Here is a 17,977-nt window from a genome sequence, read left to right on the forward strand (position 1 = left end):
ATACAGTCGCTTGTGGTCTTACGTTAGCAGATCTTCCTTAAAAGTATAAGTGCCATTGAGATACGGTAACTGCACATCTGGTTTCCCAGTGCATTAAGCTGCTGTGTTAAAACACATATATAACCACCTCTGTCCACACTGTGCACTCACTCTAACACTCAAGATGCTTGGCAGTTAGACTAGAAAGGGCACAAACCCTTTTTTTTTTGTCTGTTTGGCAATTAACCATTCACTGGCTTTTTTTGTTGTAACATGCACTTCCTTTCTCTTGTTTTCATTCAAGCTGTGTACGCCATGGAAATTAATGTGGAGAAAGACAAACAAACAGGAGAGACCAAGATTCTCTCTGCATCCACCATTGGCCCAGAGGGGGTCCATCAGAGAGGAGTCAAAGTCTATGATGACGGTACCAAAGTAGTATATGAGGTGCACTCAGGAGGCACTGTGGTAGAAAATGGAGTGCACAAGTTAAGCTCAAAGGATGTAGAAGCGCTTATTCAGAAGGCGGGACAATCAAGCTTCAGAGGAGGGCACGTGTCAGAAAGAACTGTGATCGCAGACGGGAGCCTCGGCCACCCGAAGGAACACATGCTCTGCAAAGAAGCCAAGTTAGAAATGGTACATAAGTCTAGGAAAGATCATTCTTCCGGGACCCCAGGGCAGCAGCCCCAAGCCCCCAGCACTGAAGGGCCCGAGGCCAACTTGGATCAACCAGTCACCATGATTTTCATGGGCTACCAAAATATTGAGGATGAAGAGGAGACGAAGAAGGTGCTAGGCTATGATGAAACCATCAAGGCGGAATTGGTCCTCATTGACGAAGACGATGAGAAGTCATTGAGGGAGAAGACAGTGACAGACGTGTCCACCATCGATGGGAATGCAGCCGAGCTTGTGTCCGGGAGGCTGATCTCAGACACCACAGAGCCCTCATCCCCAGAAGGAAAGGAAGAGAGCCTGGCCACAGAGCCAGCCCCAGGTACCCAAAAGAAAAAGCGCTGTCAATGCTGTGTTGTCATGTGACCACTTCTTTCTTCCCTTTTCTTCTGGGCAGCCTCTGGGCTCTCTACCACTTCCGTAGACCTCACTGTACCACTAACTGCAATACTGTGAACTGGAAGCAAACACCTGCTTTGCCTTGCAGTTGGATTGCTTGGGTCTCTCTCATTTTTCTCCCCCTTTCATTTTTCTCCAGTTTCCTCACCTGAGAGACAACGTGCATGTGTGTGCTTCAATCTTTCCAAGAACTTGCTTTTCCTCTAAACCTTTCCTTGTGTCTTCAAGAGTGAATCAGTTTCTTACTGCTCAATTGGAATGGACTCTTCACATCAGCCGGTTCTATAGTAGCCTTAATTCACTTGACTGGAATTGAACCCATGGCATTGGGGGTTTCATGTTGTAGCGTGTTCCTATAACGTAGTCACATGTCACCACGTCGCTGACTTCCCACTTGCTTCCCTTGCTGTGGATCTTTGCTTTTATATCGTGTGTGGCAAAATGCTGTTGGCTCCAGCTGGTTGTTAGCGTGGCCAAAAGTGGACCTTACTTAGTCTGTTCAATCTAGGGTGATGCTTTTTGCTGCCTTACATAAGCTTCCAGATTACAGTGTTGTGCACCTATGGCTTTCCTTCTGTTAAAACTGAAATGAAGTCTGATGTAAAAGAAAAGGAACCCAGTGCGTGTCACAGCTGAAATGTAGGACTGATTCCGTAACCTGCCCATCAGCAGCCGTCTCTTTCTGTGGCTTAACTGATGGACCCTTTATATATGAAGCACCATTTTTAATTTTCTAAGGACATGAAGCAAACGTTGTTTTGAGCATTCGTAGTAATCTCTAAACTTAGGCATATCCATGAGCCTTGCTTCTATTCTCTCAGAAAAAAAAATGTAAATTTTTATATTGTTTTCTTTTTCACGGATATTTTCTGATCATGTTAATCTATTTTCAACGAAGGAATCATTTTGAGGAGTATCTCTGCAGTGACCATATTTCTAGAACAGTCTTTCTGACCTACCGTGGTTGCTGCCAAGTTTCCACTTCATTGTGGATGGTCGGTGCTGGAACTGAATTTACCTGTTCATCTCCCCTGCCCACTTGATTACAGAGCCTTACTTCTGGACTCTTTTCTTTCTGTCCCCATGAGAAAGAGAATGTTTCCCGTAACGTCATGATGTAGGTTTATCCACCCTTCAAAATAAGTTTGAAAATGTAAAAAATGTGTAAGAAAGACCTGTCTTCTCCACATTAAGTACTTAAACTCATTCCACAAGTACCAATTGAGTGGCACATAGCTGAGCTTCTTAAGGCATGTTTCTTAAACTTCTGGAGATTTCAGTACATCAAAGAATAGTTTTTTGTTTTTTTTTTTAATCTAGACCACAATGAACAATTCTTTAAATAAATTCTTAGCATTCTCCCAAAGCAAGCAACCACATGTGTAGTAAAACCAAAGGGAAGCAATAGAGTAAAAAAAAATAATATAGTAATAAAATAAAGATGTAACATTTTAACTGGTTCTAATAACAGAGATCTCTTAACTTGAAGTTATTTGCCCAGATGTTCACAGCACTGTTGCAAATCATTCACAAGATATATCTATGTTCTATAGAACACAGTTTTAAAAAACTATACAGTAAGTCATGCTCCATCAAGTCTAACCTCTGTAGAAAGCAGACAAGAAAAAAATAAGGTAGTCTTGAGAGAATTTCTTTATGGAACCAACTAAATTTGTCCTAAATAGCTTTCTCAGTGCTAAATCTAACTGTTAATATTATAAGTTTCTTGGCTTGAACTTATATTTATTCCAAATGGAAAGGGGGGAAAAATGACATTTTTATTGTTAAAAGTTAATTTCTCTCAAATTATATTTCAATGAGCACGAAGTAAGTCACTTTATTACCAATAGGTAAGCAAAAAAAGTTAAGAAGGGACAAATAAAGGAGCTAAATTCTGCCTCCTAAGATGATTCCATCAATGGCTTGCTTTTGAATAGTAGAGGGGATTCCCTCCAAATAATCTCAGGTTCACCAAAGCAGCTGCAGTTGAGTAAAGCTGCTGTCTTATCTCGGAATAGCATCTGGTTTTTCTTCCTAGAAATCTCCCCACTCAGCTTCACGCTCCTCAGTCAATGGTCACTTACGCTTCATTTAAATGTCGAAGAGAATGACGTGCCAGATAAACCTATTTACGTAGAAAATGAAAACAGTTTCAATGTTTGGACAATCTATTATTTTAATAGTTTATTTAATAAAGAAACAATCTAAAAGCTTACCATAATTTATCTTTTTTTACTCACTTAGGGATTACAATGATCCAATAGGAGTTTTTAAAAGCACAGTTAGTGAGTGGAATGGTAGAATGTAGAACCCTTGAGCTTGCTGTTTGATAAACAGAATCAGTCTTTGAGGACAGATAATTTCCAGAAATGACCTACCCGTCCTTCCGTAGTGAGCTAGTTCCTCATGAAGAAAATGATCTGCCCCTCCCACCGCAACCCTACACAACAGATCTGGAAGACCAATGATAATCTGCACTTTCATTCATCAGTTATCATTATAGGGATTAGCAAATTATACGAATTAGATGTCTCTTTATAATTTTACTGTTAAAGCTTATCATTTAATGGTTTAAAGGAAGACATGTTACCTTTATTAAAATGATATGTGGCCATAGTAAATGGTTTGTTTGAATATGGCATATATTTGCTTATTTTGCATCATTTTCCTATCAAAATAGAGGATTTAGGGTCAGCCAGTACTTTTATAGGATGAGACCTATAATCTCACCTACAGCAACAAGTAACTACATAACGAACATATCCTCAGTGTCGTGATGGAGAACGTTCTGCCTTCCTTGCCATTATTCTCTCTGTAAAAACTTTATTATGTATGGTATCACACCTTCCAAAAATACAGGGTATTGACTTACATAACCTAATTAGAGAACCAGTAACGAAGCTGTAAAACCATGGTCTTTTTGAGCCAATGGTTAGTTGGATTGTCTTCTAAAATTATATATCCAGTTCCAATTTAAATGGAAAGAGGAGAAAGAGGGAAAGGAGGGATATTTCATTTGTTAGAGATTTTCAGTGGCATTGAATTAAAGATCTTTTAATGGTTAAAATGATAAAATTTAACCTTACATATCCTGACAAATCTCGATGACTTGTACATCCTTGCCTTTGTTTTCTTTGATGTGCAATAGGACAAACTAAGGGGAATTTTTTTTTTTTTTTTTACCTCGTACCACTTTTGCCCTTAATTCTATTAATTCCTTCCATAAGCAAAATTTGTTGCCTCTAAAAGTGATTTGATAGTGTCCAGTGATGTCACTTAATACTGGGTGTAGAGAGGATGAGGAGCGAGGGAATTCCCTTCTGGCCAAACCCAAAGCATGGTATCCTTAAGCCTCCTGAGCAACCTAAAAGTATTCAAAGACTTTCAGGAAACTCAAATTCTAGAGTTCATTAGATTTGACTCCTTTTTGAACTGTTAATGTACATGTATAGCTTTAAATTCCCACCAACTCCGTTTTACTTCCTGGTCATAAACATGTTTTTTCCTACATACAAGTAGAATGTTTTGTTTTGGTTAGGGTTAAGTTTTTTATAAAAGGGGAAAAAACATCAAGGTACAGTATCCTCTCCGGAGCAAAACGTTCAGGCCAAGTGGGAAAACAGCTCATTTCTCTTCGCTTCCTGCAGAATTTCATTTCAAGGGACCACGGAACACCCTTGGAATGACCATTTATTTAATGCCAGTGAACCAATGGATAGCGAAAGAGGAGGGAGGGAATATGGTGACAGAGGCAAAAATCAAACCACTAAACCAGCTCTTCCTTTTTAAAAAGCATTCGCCCTGTCCATTTAAAACACAGGTGAACACAGACAAAATATTCACAGAGGACTTTTTGTTGTCATTCTTGCCGAAAATCTAGATGCTCAGCCATCTCTCTTTGTCACTGGACCCACTGTGGAGTTCCGCTCACCAAAGGGCCCATTCCTTGTGGGAATAGTCTCATCTCCCAAAGGGTTAACTTTGTTTACAGTAAAAACCATTCCAAGGCAAGCAGTTTTAAGTTGCATTTCCGCACCATGCACCTTCAGTTATGGAAACCACAGATAAGTTTTGAAACTTCATAAATATGCAATCTTTTAGAAGCTCCTCAATTTACTATGTATCAAGGTATATAGAACTCCACTGATTAGGGTAGAACCAGCAAATATCCTTTGTCCTGTTGGACGGTACAACCCAGCAGGTAAACAGAGGCATGGTATGTATCCCAAAACAGCTCCAAGAAACCAGCAAGATGAGATCTTTGATTCTCGCTGCTAGTTGACTTTCATTGTATAGCCTTCTTCCGGTCTTATCAGGAAAACTGGCCTGCATTTTCCAGGGACAAAGAAAAATCAGGCTTTTGTGAGGAGCACAATGCAATTATGTGTCTGTATTTTCATAGCTTCTGCGAACTCCGAGATAAAATTCCCATTTTAACAAAAACCAAAATGCTTATTATTTGAATGTAGAAAAATACAAAATAAAGATTACATCCTGAAAGTTTCAAAGGGCAACTTCCCTGGCGATCCTTAGACCAGCCTCGCCCACCTCCCTTAATTTTTATATGACTTAAATAGGCCTCTGCTTCCCCTCTCCACTCCAATCTAACATAAATTCAGAACCGTTGCATGAAACCTTGCTTTCAACTTGAAAATATAAGATGTAATTTTGGGGATCGCAGGCTTTCTGCATCAAAGATCTGGACAGCCTTAACTTTTGTAAAAAAAACAAAAAACAAAAACAATTTTTCAATGCTCTCTTTTACTAAGCAGGAAACCAAAATGTTTCCTGAAAATTAATGACTTTTTTAGATTTTGTGACTATTTTCTAAGTTTCTATAGGTTGAGGGGTAAATGGTCCTCTTCTCCCCATAATGCCTCTTCCTAGTCAACGGGGGGCTCTTTTTTGCAAGTCACTGCATTTTTATGAAAAGAAAAGTATATTTCATGAACCATAAAATTCTCCCTAGACTTCAGGCAGTCCTTCTGGAGTGAAAGAACAGAAATACAGAAAGAAAAGAATTACAGGGTGGCTTTCTCTTTATTTTCCTATGGTTACTGTACTGTATGGTATGTATGTTTACAGAATGTATCTGCCTTGTGATGTGAACAAAATGAATGACAAAAACAGAGTTCTGATGTGCCATTTGAAAGTTTGCCTTAGCATTGCTGTTTATGTTCTTCTTTTCTGTCCTTTAAAAAAACAAAAAACAAAAAACAAAACGCAGGTTGTATTCCAAAGCTGTATTAACACAACATTCTCTTCCCCACCCCTACCCAGACCGCTTCAGAGCTGTGAATTTCATCACAGGAGCCTTGAGGCAGGACCTTGCAGGTCAGGCCCAAGGGGAATAAAGTGGACATAGCTTGGACATTGTCTATGCCCATCTATCAACCAAGCGTGTTCCTATGTTCTCAGCTGGGTCTGAATATCATGCTCTGACATTCCTGGGCAGGTCACAGGCAGCATATGATCTTCCGCAGTCCTTCTCACAGGGAAGGGGGGGTACCTGTGGACCCCTTCTCTGGGTCTGGGAGCATATTTTTAAGCACAAGTGTCATAGTTTGAAAAAGGAAGAGAGATGGGCTCAGATGGTGTGATTGAGCCCTAACTGAGAGGTGTGCCCATTCATGATAGTCTAAGACGAGTACCACAGGGGTAGGAGTAAGGAGTGGTGATTAGAAATGTAATATTTTACATTTATGTATTTTTTTAAGGAATGATATTTTTATAATGAAATCTATATGCATTATGAAGCTTGAGTTTGAAAACACCCTTGATTGAGTTATTTCTCCATTCCATTAAGGTAACTTTCTGGTGAGTTCTGTAGCACACGCCCAGACCTTGAGGGGCATGATCCAAGGTCCCGTGGCCTGCCCATGTGCCTCCACTGCATGAAATCCAGTGTTTCCAAACAGACCTAGGTTGTAAGATCAAGCTTTCTATGCCTGTCATTAGGTAAACCATGTCGTTTGATAGCTCTCTGGGCTACACCTTTAATGATAATAATGACGTTTTGGAAGGGGATAGCCATTTTAACTGTAAGCCAACCCCAGCAATGACCAAAGTCCGACTATTTCACATATTTAAGGACTAATCACTTCATTGGAGGTTAAGGGACCACTCATTATGGTACATCTAAATGATATGGGTAAAATGGTGAGTCAGAAGCCTCTGGCCATCTACGGTTTATACATAAATGTATAAACCAACAATATAAAACTTAGGAGGTATTATTGGCCTTGTAAATACCAATGGGGCTGCACCACATTTTCAGAGTTAAGTAGACACAGAAAAGAATTATCTTTATCTACCCATTAATGAAATTCTGTATTTTTAGAGTTCTTGGATTTTCCCCCCCAATTTTCTGCCAAGCTCCCAAGTTTCCACTGCAATCAAACTCAGTTTCCTAAAGATCTTCACCCACACCAGTTCCTCTGTCTGATGGACAGAGCAGCTTAGGCCTCAGAGTCTGCTCACCACCCCTGTTAGACTCTCTTCCCAGGTAGCGTCCTTGCCCCAGACGGACCCTTTTTCTATGACCCTAAAAGACCAAGAGCCTTTTCCAACAAGGCAAGGTCATAAGCATTCTCTCCAAGTGAAGAAAAATAACCTGTCTGGTTCCCATGCAAGTCATTTCAATTCCATCATCACTAGAATCCCTCCAACAGGCCCAGTTCAAGCCCAGCTATGAACATCAGGGTCATGGAGACAGCTCTCAAAATGAAAGAGCTATGCAGATGCCTGAAGGTGCTAAGGGAGAGTTGATACACTCTCATCTCGTATCTCACCACGGGAACCTCACAGTGTTGAGATGAGGTGGACAGGGAGCCATCCGGGTCCTTGGTTTTGCAACCAGTCTTTACATCCAGAGAAGCCACCAGGCAATGGCCTGATCCGAACTGTTCTGTGTGCAACTCCAACTCCAATTCCGTGATATCCTATTCAGGCAAGCAGAAGGAGTCCTATCCTTTGCGGGGTTCCGGAACATTCTTCCCTCCTCTCAAGCTCCTGCCTTAGTAGAGTTGAAATCACACAGGGGTTCCAGAAAATGTTGTGTCTGATGCAGCTTTTCAGTGAATGTAGGTTGTTGATGGAATTTTCAGCTTTAGCAGCTCACTCGGGGTGAGTGACATCTCTGTAAATATTTCCATTTCTGTGGTTGGTTGGGGGGTGGGGTGGGGGCCTGTCGTGCTGACTCTGAAGTAGACTTGCTGGGCTAGCTGCTGTACTTTGTAACCTGAAGTGTACTTTGACTGTTCCGACTTCAGAAATAACACTGCCAGTGACAGCCAATGCTGTACTTGTGGCTTCTCTCTGTTCCTCTGTACAGTATGAATAGACAATAAACTGCCTTTTCACTGCATCTACCTCTGTGTGTCTGTGCCCCGATTCTTTCCCCTTCCCACCTGCCACGAGTGGATCTCAGGCCAGACCGCCTCGGGAGCACCTTCGACCGCTCGCTAACACTAAACACTAACCCAGTGCCTTTCCAACTGGAGCGTGCCTCAGAATCACATGGGGCGGGGGGTGGGGGGGACCCGCTAAGAAGGTGGAGACTCAGTCACACCTCTGGAACTCAGATTCAGGTTCCTGGGTGGGGCCTGCTCACCTGCGTTTTTAATAATGTCTCCAGGTGATTCTGATACATGTGGTTCCTGGCCCATCCGTGGGTTTGGGGGCCCCACAGGGGGCATCCCTGTGGCCTGCCTGTTCCAGCTGGTTTCCACACTAATGCACTTCCCCAGCACTTCCTCTCTCTCACCTGCTCTTGCACATCTGTCTCCACACCTGTCGTCCTTTTTCTTCTTCCTTGCAAGCCCCTAGCAGTGGCATCGACTGTGATCCCGTGGGTCAAACGTGGGCTGCCCCTTAGGCAGTAAGTATTCATGCACTGTAGTCTTAGGAACAGGAGCATCTGAAGGCACATGGGGACTTGGTTATTCTTCTTTACCACTGTATCCTCTCTATCTAGAATAGGCTCAACAAACTTTTTCTGGAAATGGCCAGATAGTAAGTATTTTGGCTTTGCAGGCCAGATGATTTCTGTCACAGCTAGTCCGCTCTGCCAGAAGGCAGCCATGCACTGCACATAAATGAATGAGTGTGGCTATGTTCCAAAAAACCTTATGTATAAAAAACAGACAGTAGACTGGATTTGGCCCTCAGGCTTGTAGTGTGCTAATCCCTGGCCTCCAATGGGGCCTGGCACATAGTAGGTACTCAATAAAGAATATTGAAAAGGTATTATATGATAGAATGGACAGGTGATACCACCTGAAGAACTGTCATAGAAATTTGTTTTCTTTGAGGATATGGAGTAAAAGAAATCAGTTGGGGAGCTCTCATCTGTTTGGGTTCCATAGTGGATTTTGTTTTTCATGTCTTTATGTATGGAAGTTAACTTGAAAGTTTAAAGCATGAATGGTGCCTTGTAGACAGCTCAAACTGCCGAGTTAACAAGAGTTTCAACCAGTAGATAGCTGAAGAAGTACAAGGACGTCTCGTCCTTGTCAGCAGCACTGGGGATGGTCTCTAAATATCTAAGCATTTGATCCAAACGTCTGTGGAACTACATTTTGTCTGAGCCATCCTATACAGTGAAGGCAGGGCTTTCTTTATATTACTTTCTTTGTTAATTGAAATACTCTTTAGGGTGTGGACATGTGGGCCGGAACCACAATGGCACATTACACATCCCATAACCGAGGGCACACTAACAGTGAAACACCAGGAGCTGTGTGTTTCTATCCACCACCAGTGCTGTGGTGGAGTTAAAGGAAATTATATTTACGCAAAGCGCCTGGTAAGCAGGAAGTGGATAACAAATGTTAGTTTACATGTGATGAGAAAGTGTCTGTCCCTCTACCAAAGGGTTCACCTTTCCCAAATGTAAAGAGTATAGGCTGTTCTGGTGTGTTTCAGAACCAGCATAAAAATGGAAGCCGCTTTTCCCTTTTTTGGGCTTGGGACTACTTTTGTATTACCTTGAACCATATGAAATTGACATTTTGGAGATCAATAGTGTTGAATGTTGACAGTTCCATAGAGTTCAATCTAATAATTCTATTCTGGGGATCATTTTCCATCAGAGAGGGCAAAAAATGACCAGAACTCCAAATACAGCAGGAGGAATTTAGATAAGAAAATAAGAACTTTGAAAGGGAACATGGTTCGGTACCACCAACACAGAACTAGGCATTTCCCTTGGGTGTGTAGGATTTCCTATGATCTTACATCGACCCAATGAGGTAGACATTGCTATTGTTCTCCTTTATACACGAGGAAACGGAGTTACTAAGATAGTGAGCACCTCGCCCAATGTAGCAGAGCTACAAACTGGGGTGGGGGTGGGCATGGGAGGGACAAGATTTCAAGCCCAGCTCTAACTTACTTCTACACAGAAGGCTCTATGTCATGAAAGTGGTTTGAGGATGCAGCTAAGGCTGGACACAGAAAAGATTTGGGGAATGGAACTGTCTATGCAAAAAAAAAAAAAAAAAAAAACCCAGAAAATGGCACCGGATCTTATTTTGCACCTTTACGTACTCAGGCAAACGCTCTGTAATATCACCGCCCTCTGGAGGCTGGGAGGTGTCTCTGCCGACTTCCACCCCAAAAGAAAAGCAGAGGGTAAAATCACCCGCAGTTCTCTGTTCATTACCGCTTGATCGTTTTTCCTTCCCCATTTAGGAAAAGGATTAACAAAATTGCCCAAACAACTCCATAAACTCTAGGAGTGGCGTGTCCATCTCTGAATAAGCTCAGATGGTTTTGTTGTTGTTACTGATGATGATAGGATTGCTATTATAATTATTAAATCACCCGTGTCGCAAACAGCTAAGAGGAACAGGGCTGGCATTATGCACCTGCCTTCGGATCTAGGCTGTGTCACCCTTCGGCAGCACCACTACCTCCCCAGCAGCCCAGCTCCTCGCCTGCTTTTCTCACACAGTGTCAAATCCTCTACTTCATGGACGATGCGCAAAAGCAAAGATTTGCTATTTAGGAGTTCAGGCTACCAGATCTGAAAGAGATCATCAAGTACAGAAATCACAAGATGGCTATCCATAGGCTGAATCTGGCCTTCAGTTATATAAATTTTGCCTGCCTAGTGCTTTCAAATAGTTTTTAATTCATTGCCAAAAATATTAAGAGAATTCTCATTTTTAAAGTATGGATTTCCAGCTTCTCTAGATTTTAGAGCCTCTTTTTTTTTTTTAAAGTCTCAAAGTTATTTATTCTGTACAAGTTTCCACTATACATTAGACATTTACACAATAAACAAGTATGCACCAGCCCTTTGGCTCAGGCTCATAGGTCTTCCCTGGAGAAGGGTGTCAGGCCATTTAAACTCAGGGTGTCTTTCTCTGATGCCTCCTCCTGGGAGCACTGGAAGGCACTAGGCTCCAAGTTGTATGGGTGTGCAAAGAGCTCCATGCACAGAGCCCCATGCCTTGGTGCTGAACAGCTTTACTCTCTGGGAGAGCACAGAGTTGTGTCCAACTACGTAGGGCAAAATCAAGCCCATGGGAAAGAATCATACAACTGAGGCAAGATGTCCCAGGATATGCAGGCTCCAGCTCCCAGGGTAGGACTGAAGACCAATGCCAAGAGGAACCAAGGGTGGCATGGGCATCCCTGAGAAACTTGGTGCAGAGGGCTTAAGTCTAGGAGACTCTGAGAAGGTTGGGGGTAGAGGATGGTGGGAGGGTCAGGGGGGAAAAGCATGTTAAGAGGGAATAAATTAAAGGTGAGAGAAGCACCAGGGATAAGAGGCTTGTGCTGTCCTTCTATTGTTTTCCTAGCTAACAATTGCATAGAACTGATGGCCACCTGTCCCCTTTAGAGGATCTATACTCTCATTCACCATCACCACCACCACTTCCTATTATCTCACTCCTGGTCAGCTTCCTTTGTTTATGTCACCTGCCTGGCCCCTGTTGACATTCCTAATCTACCATAATCCACCCACTTTATGGTTGGGTCAAATGAGTCCCAGGTGGGAGATGAGACTTACCCATAGCAAGATAATAGCTGAGCCAGAGCTAGGGATGAAGTCTCCTGAACTCTTTTGGAAGCACGAGGTTTTATACTATGTTTGGTTTTGGATCTGACAGAAGCATTAAAACTTTGAACAAGCTGTGGGCAGAAAACCCATCTCAGTAGCTGGTGCTTTTACTTTTTGACAGGGAAACCCACCTACTTGTATAATGATAGATTATCACAAGGCTCGTGAGCTCATTTGCAACTCAAGGGAAAAAAATCCTTTTCCTACAACAATTTATAGTATATAGATTATCCTACTCTGTCTTCCTTAGGTTAAATGAAAATGTAATGTTTTAAGAACTTTGCGATATCATACGCTTTTTGGTAAAAAGTTTCATTCCTGGAAAAATAAACAAAAACTTTGTAATCAACAGTTGAATAGTTCTGGCGGCTTCACATCTCTTCTTAGGAAAAATACAAGGCAAATCCCATATATACTTAAATTTAAATGTGGTCTTCTCTCCTCTCCTAATTCGTGGTCTTTTGTCATGCTCCTGAGGCTATATGGTCATGGAATAGAAATGTTCTCTAATGTTTACTCCCTTATCTTATTAAGAAAAGCAATCAGCAAGAAATTTGACAATTCAGAGAACAGAGGAAATGGGAATCTTTCCTCCCTTGGCTTGTCATCAAAGACCAATGCAATCTAGTGTTTTCTTTTCTTTCTTTTTTTTTTTTTAATTTTAACTAGAGGCTAATCAAATTTAAGATGATAATCGTATTTCCCCACTTTCTTTTCATTTCCAAGTCACTGAGAATTAAAAATATGAGCAGTGGACCTACTCTTTTCAGTTCAGGATTGTAGGTCAGCCTGGAGGGCAACTTGGAAGCGAGGTGCAGTCCGGGGTCAGTCCATACTCTCAGTATATGCAGTCTCAAATTCCATGTCTTAAAGAGTGGTTTCAAGCCAGAGTACATAAACAGGTTCAGTTGTTTCTTCTTTCCCTGAATTCCAACCAAATCCTAACTACACTCAGAGACTCAGTACGAGATTCTGTCACATACCTTAATTCGGTTTTTCTTAAACTTTGACTTTTGGGCACCACTTTAATTATTTTTATCCTGTATATATACATTACCTGTGGACCATTATTTGGTTTTTTAACCACTTATTTGACTTAAATTTACTTAAAATGTAGCTTTGTAGCCCTACCTTAAATAGGTAGCACATGCCATACAAAGTAACTGTCTAGGGGGGCTCCTGGCTGGATCAAGCAGAAGAGCATGAGACTTTTGATCTCGGGGGTCGTGAGTTTGAGCCCCACACTGGGTGTAGAGATTACTAAAAAAATAAATGAATAAACTTGAAAAAAATGTAACTGTCAAAGGCAAATCAACATCATTAATTCCCAGCTGCATACTGTTGCCTAATCGTACAGTTACCTGAGACCAGCTCTCTCATTGTCAGAGAAGGGAATGACCAGGTTGGCAAGCTGTCAGACATACACCTGCATCTCTTTCATATAACCAGATGGAATGAAAGAGAACCCAAATGGTAATCACTCTCTCACTATGTGGCTCAGTATTATTTAGTACCATGTTCATTTACCGCTAAAATTTTGGAAACACTTCTTCCCCTGTTACGTTCCCTTAAAAATCCCGGTTTGTCAGGGGCACCTGGGTAGCTCAGCTGGTTGAGTGACTGACTTTGGCTCAGGTCATGATCCTGGAGTCCCAGGATTGAGTCCCGCATCGGGCTCCCTGCTCAGCAGGGAGTCTGCTTCTCCCTCTGACCCTCCCCCCTCTCATGTGCTCTCTTTCTCTCATTCTCTCTCTCTCAAATAAATAAATAAAATCTTAAAAAAAAAAAAATCCCAGTTTGCCATTTTGAAGATTAGGGTGAGAAATAAAAAGTGACTTGCTGAAGCCCCAGGAAAGAAGGAGCAGAGACACAGAACTGGTAATCACACCCAGGTCCGGGGGGGCTTCAAATTCTTTCTGTCACCCCAGGTGCCTGTCCCCGCTGCGCCTTGCATAAGGAATGAATTGAATATATCTGCAGCCAGCTTCAAGTCTCCATAAGGCTCTCCATCATTTAAACAAACAAAAGTAACATCTGTTCCAGCTCGAGCTCTCTGGCGTAAGCACTTTTTCACTGATGGAGGCCAGATCCAATTGGGCTCCTTCTGCCTCACTTGAGCAAAGTTCCAGGATCAGATGTGCGCTTCCAGGTAGAGGGGGAGCTGAGGGGCTGGATCCTCCGTGCAGGACTCCTGCCTTCAGGTTCGGCATACCTTCTGCGCTCTAGCAGGTGGACACCTGCTCAGGAGACTTTCTTGGTTAATTCTCGAAGAGTCAGGGATTTAGTCGATGCAAGCTGTAAAACTCTCGGCACTAGAGATGAAGAAGATATTAATGGAAGAAGAACCGTCTCAAGTTCAGGGACATCTCAACTTCTCCTTTTCTCTTCTCTTCCCTTTTCTTCTCTCTTCACTCTTCCCCTCATTCCTCTCTTCTCTAGTCTTTTCTGTTGAATGAGTTGTTGTCCATGTGAGATGCACTCCCACCTGTAGGGTGAGTTGGACTTCTCAAAGAGCCCGTGAGTTCTCCCACGAAGCGCCATGCTGGAGGTCTCTGCTTCTCCTTTCCTGCTTGCTGCACATTATGATCTGGGACATTTCCTTAAAAATAGGATTATACTAGGACCCCACCCCAGAGATCCTGATTTAATTGGTGTGGATGAGGCCTGGGGCATTTATTAAATGACTCCAAGTGATTCTAATGGGGGCTGCTGGGTTGGAAACAACAGCACAGAGGAGCCCAGGGTGGGCAGGAGTGGTCCAGAGGAGAGGTCTAGGTTGGAATCTTTGTCTCAGCTCACAAAACGAAGAAGAAAAGGAGCCTTTGGAAGCAAGACCAAAGTCAAATTCTGGGTTTGTCTTTGGCCAACTGGGTACTCTTGGACAATTGATTTCAATTCACCGAACCTCAGTCTCCTCTTCTGTAAAATGAGTATAATACTTTGTAGGGCTTCTATTAGGAATATTCTAAAGACTTTTCTTTCTGCTTTCCCTTTCTCCTTTCTTTCCCCTTACAAAAGGAAAGTGTTTGAGGCAGTTTATAGGAAAAGACACAGCAGAAAAGAATATAGAGGGAAATCAGGTCAAGAGAAAAATAAGACAAAACTAGAGGACTCAATCTAGCATAGATTTCTGAATGTGTATTTCTCTCTCTCTCCTTCATTTGAGCAATTCAGTTTGTAAAATGTGGGACATGATTCTTCTTTATTAACCAAACCACTGAATTCTAATTTCTTGGGTCTGTTTCAAAAAGAAAGAAAACATGAAATTATACAATCAGCATTTTTTAGTGTGAAGGGACCCATGGCCTGGACTTTGTCCTAGTTCTGCCATTGATTGTATGACTTAGAAGAGTCCTTTTTCCTCTCTTGGCCCCAACTTTCTCATCTATAAAATGAGTAATTTTACTAGATGACTGTTAAAGCAGTTCTGGGTGACATTCTAGGTGGATGTTAATATCAGGAGTCTTTCTCTATAAGAAAGAAGGAAGGAAGGAAAGAAGGAAGGAAGGAGGGGAGGGAGGGAGGACTGGGAAGGAGGGGGGGGGGGAAGAAAAAAGAAAAGAAAAATACACCAAGCTGGGAGGGGTGTTTTTCCTCAAAGGTCCAGAAATGTCTGGCCTTTTAAAACCAAAACAGCAGTCTACTGTGGCTCTAGCCTGACTTTGAGGAGCCCCCGGGCAAATCCCTTATCACTGCCTTCCTTCAGGGTCTTTCCAAGCCCAGTGGAAATCTGATGGCCATTTTCCTGTGTATAAAATCTAGTGGGGGAACACCTGATTTTCCAAGACTTATTGTCCTCCATGGTTGAAAACAAGAGTTTGGATTCCTTTTTAAAAATCTAAACCAACTGGCCTTACTAGGAGCTAAAGCCTAACATCTTCATGCCCCACTCTTTCCTGACCCCGAGAGTCTTGGAGAATGGGTAAATACCCACCTAAGAGGCTCATGGGAGGTGAGTGCAGCAGACACATACCACTACTCAACCATTCTAGATGGTTTCTCCAAAAGAACCTTAAATGTTTGAGCCACAGAATGACAGTGCTTCTCTCCCCTAGACAATGGATGCTCTGGGTAAAATACAAGCTCCTTCCCTTGTTCCCCATAGCTTAATGTCCAGTGTAACTGGATCTGAAATCAATAAATCAGTTCTGTTCCTTCATAGCTCTGTCTCTTGGGGCCACTTTGTATGCTCTGCAGTATGCCACAGACCATTAACTAAGCATAAGTGTGTTTGTGTTGATGCAAAGAGCTTTAGAAGCAGTAGATAAAATGCCAGTCACAGAAGCTCCCAGTTGAATGGGGTTAGTTGGCTGAAGTTCAGCTGAAGATAGTTTGGTTTCAGGTCTTTTCATCTCTCAGGAGAAAATTCCCCTGGCTGAATGTTGGGAGAAGAAATGGGAATTCTCAGGTCATTTCCTGAGGCCAAGGCGGGTATTATATCCTTCATGGCACGTGTAGAAGCCTCCATCAAGTCATCACCAAGGCACTGCCCAACTTCACAAGAACAGAGAATTGCTGCTTTATTCGTTCCTTCCAGAATTAAGACCAGACTCTTCTTTCTGAAAGTCAGAATTTACTAAAAAATGTAACACCTTCTCCTCCATTGCCCCTCTGCTCCACAGGTGAGTTCCCACTGGTTCCTAACATAAAGTCTCCTTTCCAATTCAGGAGCCCAGACCTGCCTCTCACTGGCCACACTCACCCCCTGCATTGCTCATGCTATCTGGTACACATCTAGAATAGCCCTTTTCCTCTCCACATTTTGTGAAGTCATAATCATCACGCTTGGCCAAGCTCAAGTGCCTTCATCTTACATTCCCTGTGTGTCTGCCTCAGCTCCATTTCTATCAGCCCCCTCTGTCCTCTGTCCTCCTGCTCCCCTTATTCATGCTGAGACTTTCCATGGGTCCTCTGTGTTCCTATGATGAAAGACTCATTTTCTAGTTCCAGAAATGGATCAGAAGCAGCATCTTTTCTCTCTAAATTAGTTAACTTTACCCAGACTCTGGGTCAAAAACCATAATCATGATTTAATGCCACTTCTTGGCTCCCAAGACTCTGAGGGAAAGATGGGACAAGTGTCCTTGCCTACCCTCGCCCCCCAAAAAAGGAATTCTAGTTTTAGTTTCTCCCTCCTTGTCAGAAAAGAAGGTCTTGGTGTTGTGCTGACAGCCATGGTCTTCTCTTGTCAGGCCAGAGGAGAGACTAAACTTCTACCAGTGGGTGCCAGGAAAGTTTAGCAGCAGAGCATAGTCAAAACATTTTTGTGTGCCTCATAGGATGAAAGTATGGGTAGGTAGGTGCTCACTACTTTTTGGAGGTGAGTAGGCAAGCAGACACCAGACTGAGGGTGACCAGCTATTTAAGGATTAGACTGCTGAAGTATACCGGTTCTGGCTGGTGGGGAATGGGGCTAGAGTGTCCCGGCAAGACTACCATGTATGATTGTTCAGGTTGCACACTGCAGAATCCTAGAGGGCTCCATTCACATAGAGTATGATGTGAATGGTGCCCTTAGAATTATGCAGTGCATAGCATGCACACTGTACATGCTCAGGCATGTACCTGCTCAGGCAGTAGATAAGTTCTTTGGAACACATAGCTAAAAATCAACCAGAAACTTACATTGTAAGCATAGCATTACACCTATATTAAACTTGCCATAGTATGTCAAGTTGCAAGAGCCAGTTTTAACTCCAAGAACTATTGACTTTAACTCCTCAGAACCAGTAATCAAGGCACACTTTCAGGACCGGACCTATTCTTCCTTGATTTTCTCCAGTTAAGTCTAGCATGGTATAGTCTAAACACGTAGTATAGGATGAATGTTGCATGGTGTTATAGCTGGGA

General features: G+C 42.4%; 1 protein-coding gene across 4 annotated transcripts in view; it reads left to right on the top strand.

Moving 5' to 3' along the window:
* Window positions 1-8,422, top strand: part of PALM2AKAP2 (PALM2 and AKAP2 fusion) — a 265,450-nt gene extending 257,028 nt beyond the window's left edge. For all 4 annotated transcript variants that reach the window (XM_078061581.1, XM_078061583.1, XM_078061582.1 and 1 more), the window contains one exon: window positions 284-8,422. In XM_078061581.1, coding sequence (XP_077917707.1) covers window positions 284-1,023 — 740 coding nt within the window. In that variant the 3' untranslated portion in view covers window positions 1,024-8,422. The remainder of the gene's footprint in view (window positions 1-283) is intronic.
* The last annotated feature ends 9,555 nt before the right edge of the window (window positions 8,423-17,977 follow it).

The sequence above is a fragment of the Halichoerus grypus genome, chromosome 14, assembly GCF_964656455.1.
Source record: "Halichoerus grypus chromosome 14, mHalGry1.hap1.1, whole genome shotgun sequence".
Taxonomy (NCBI): domain Eukaryota; kingdom Metazoa; phylum Chordata; class Mammalia; order Carnivora; family Phocidae; genus Halichoerus; species Halichoerus grypus.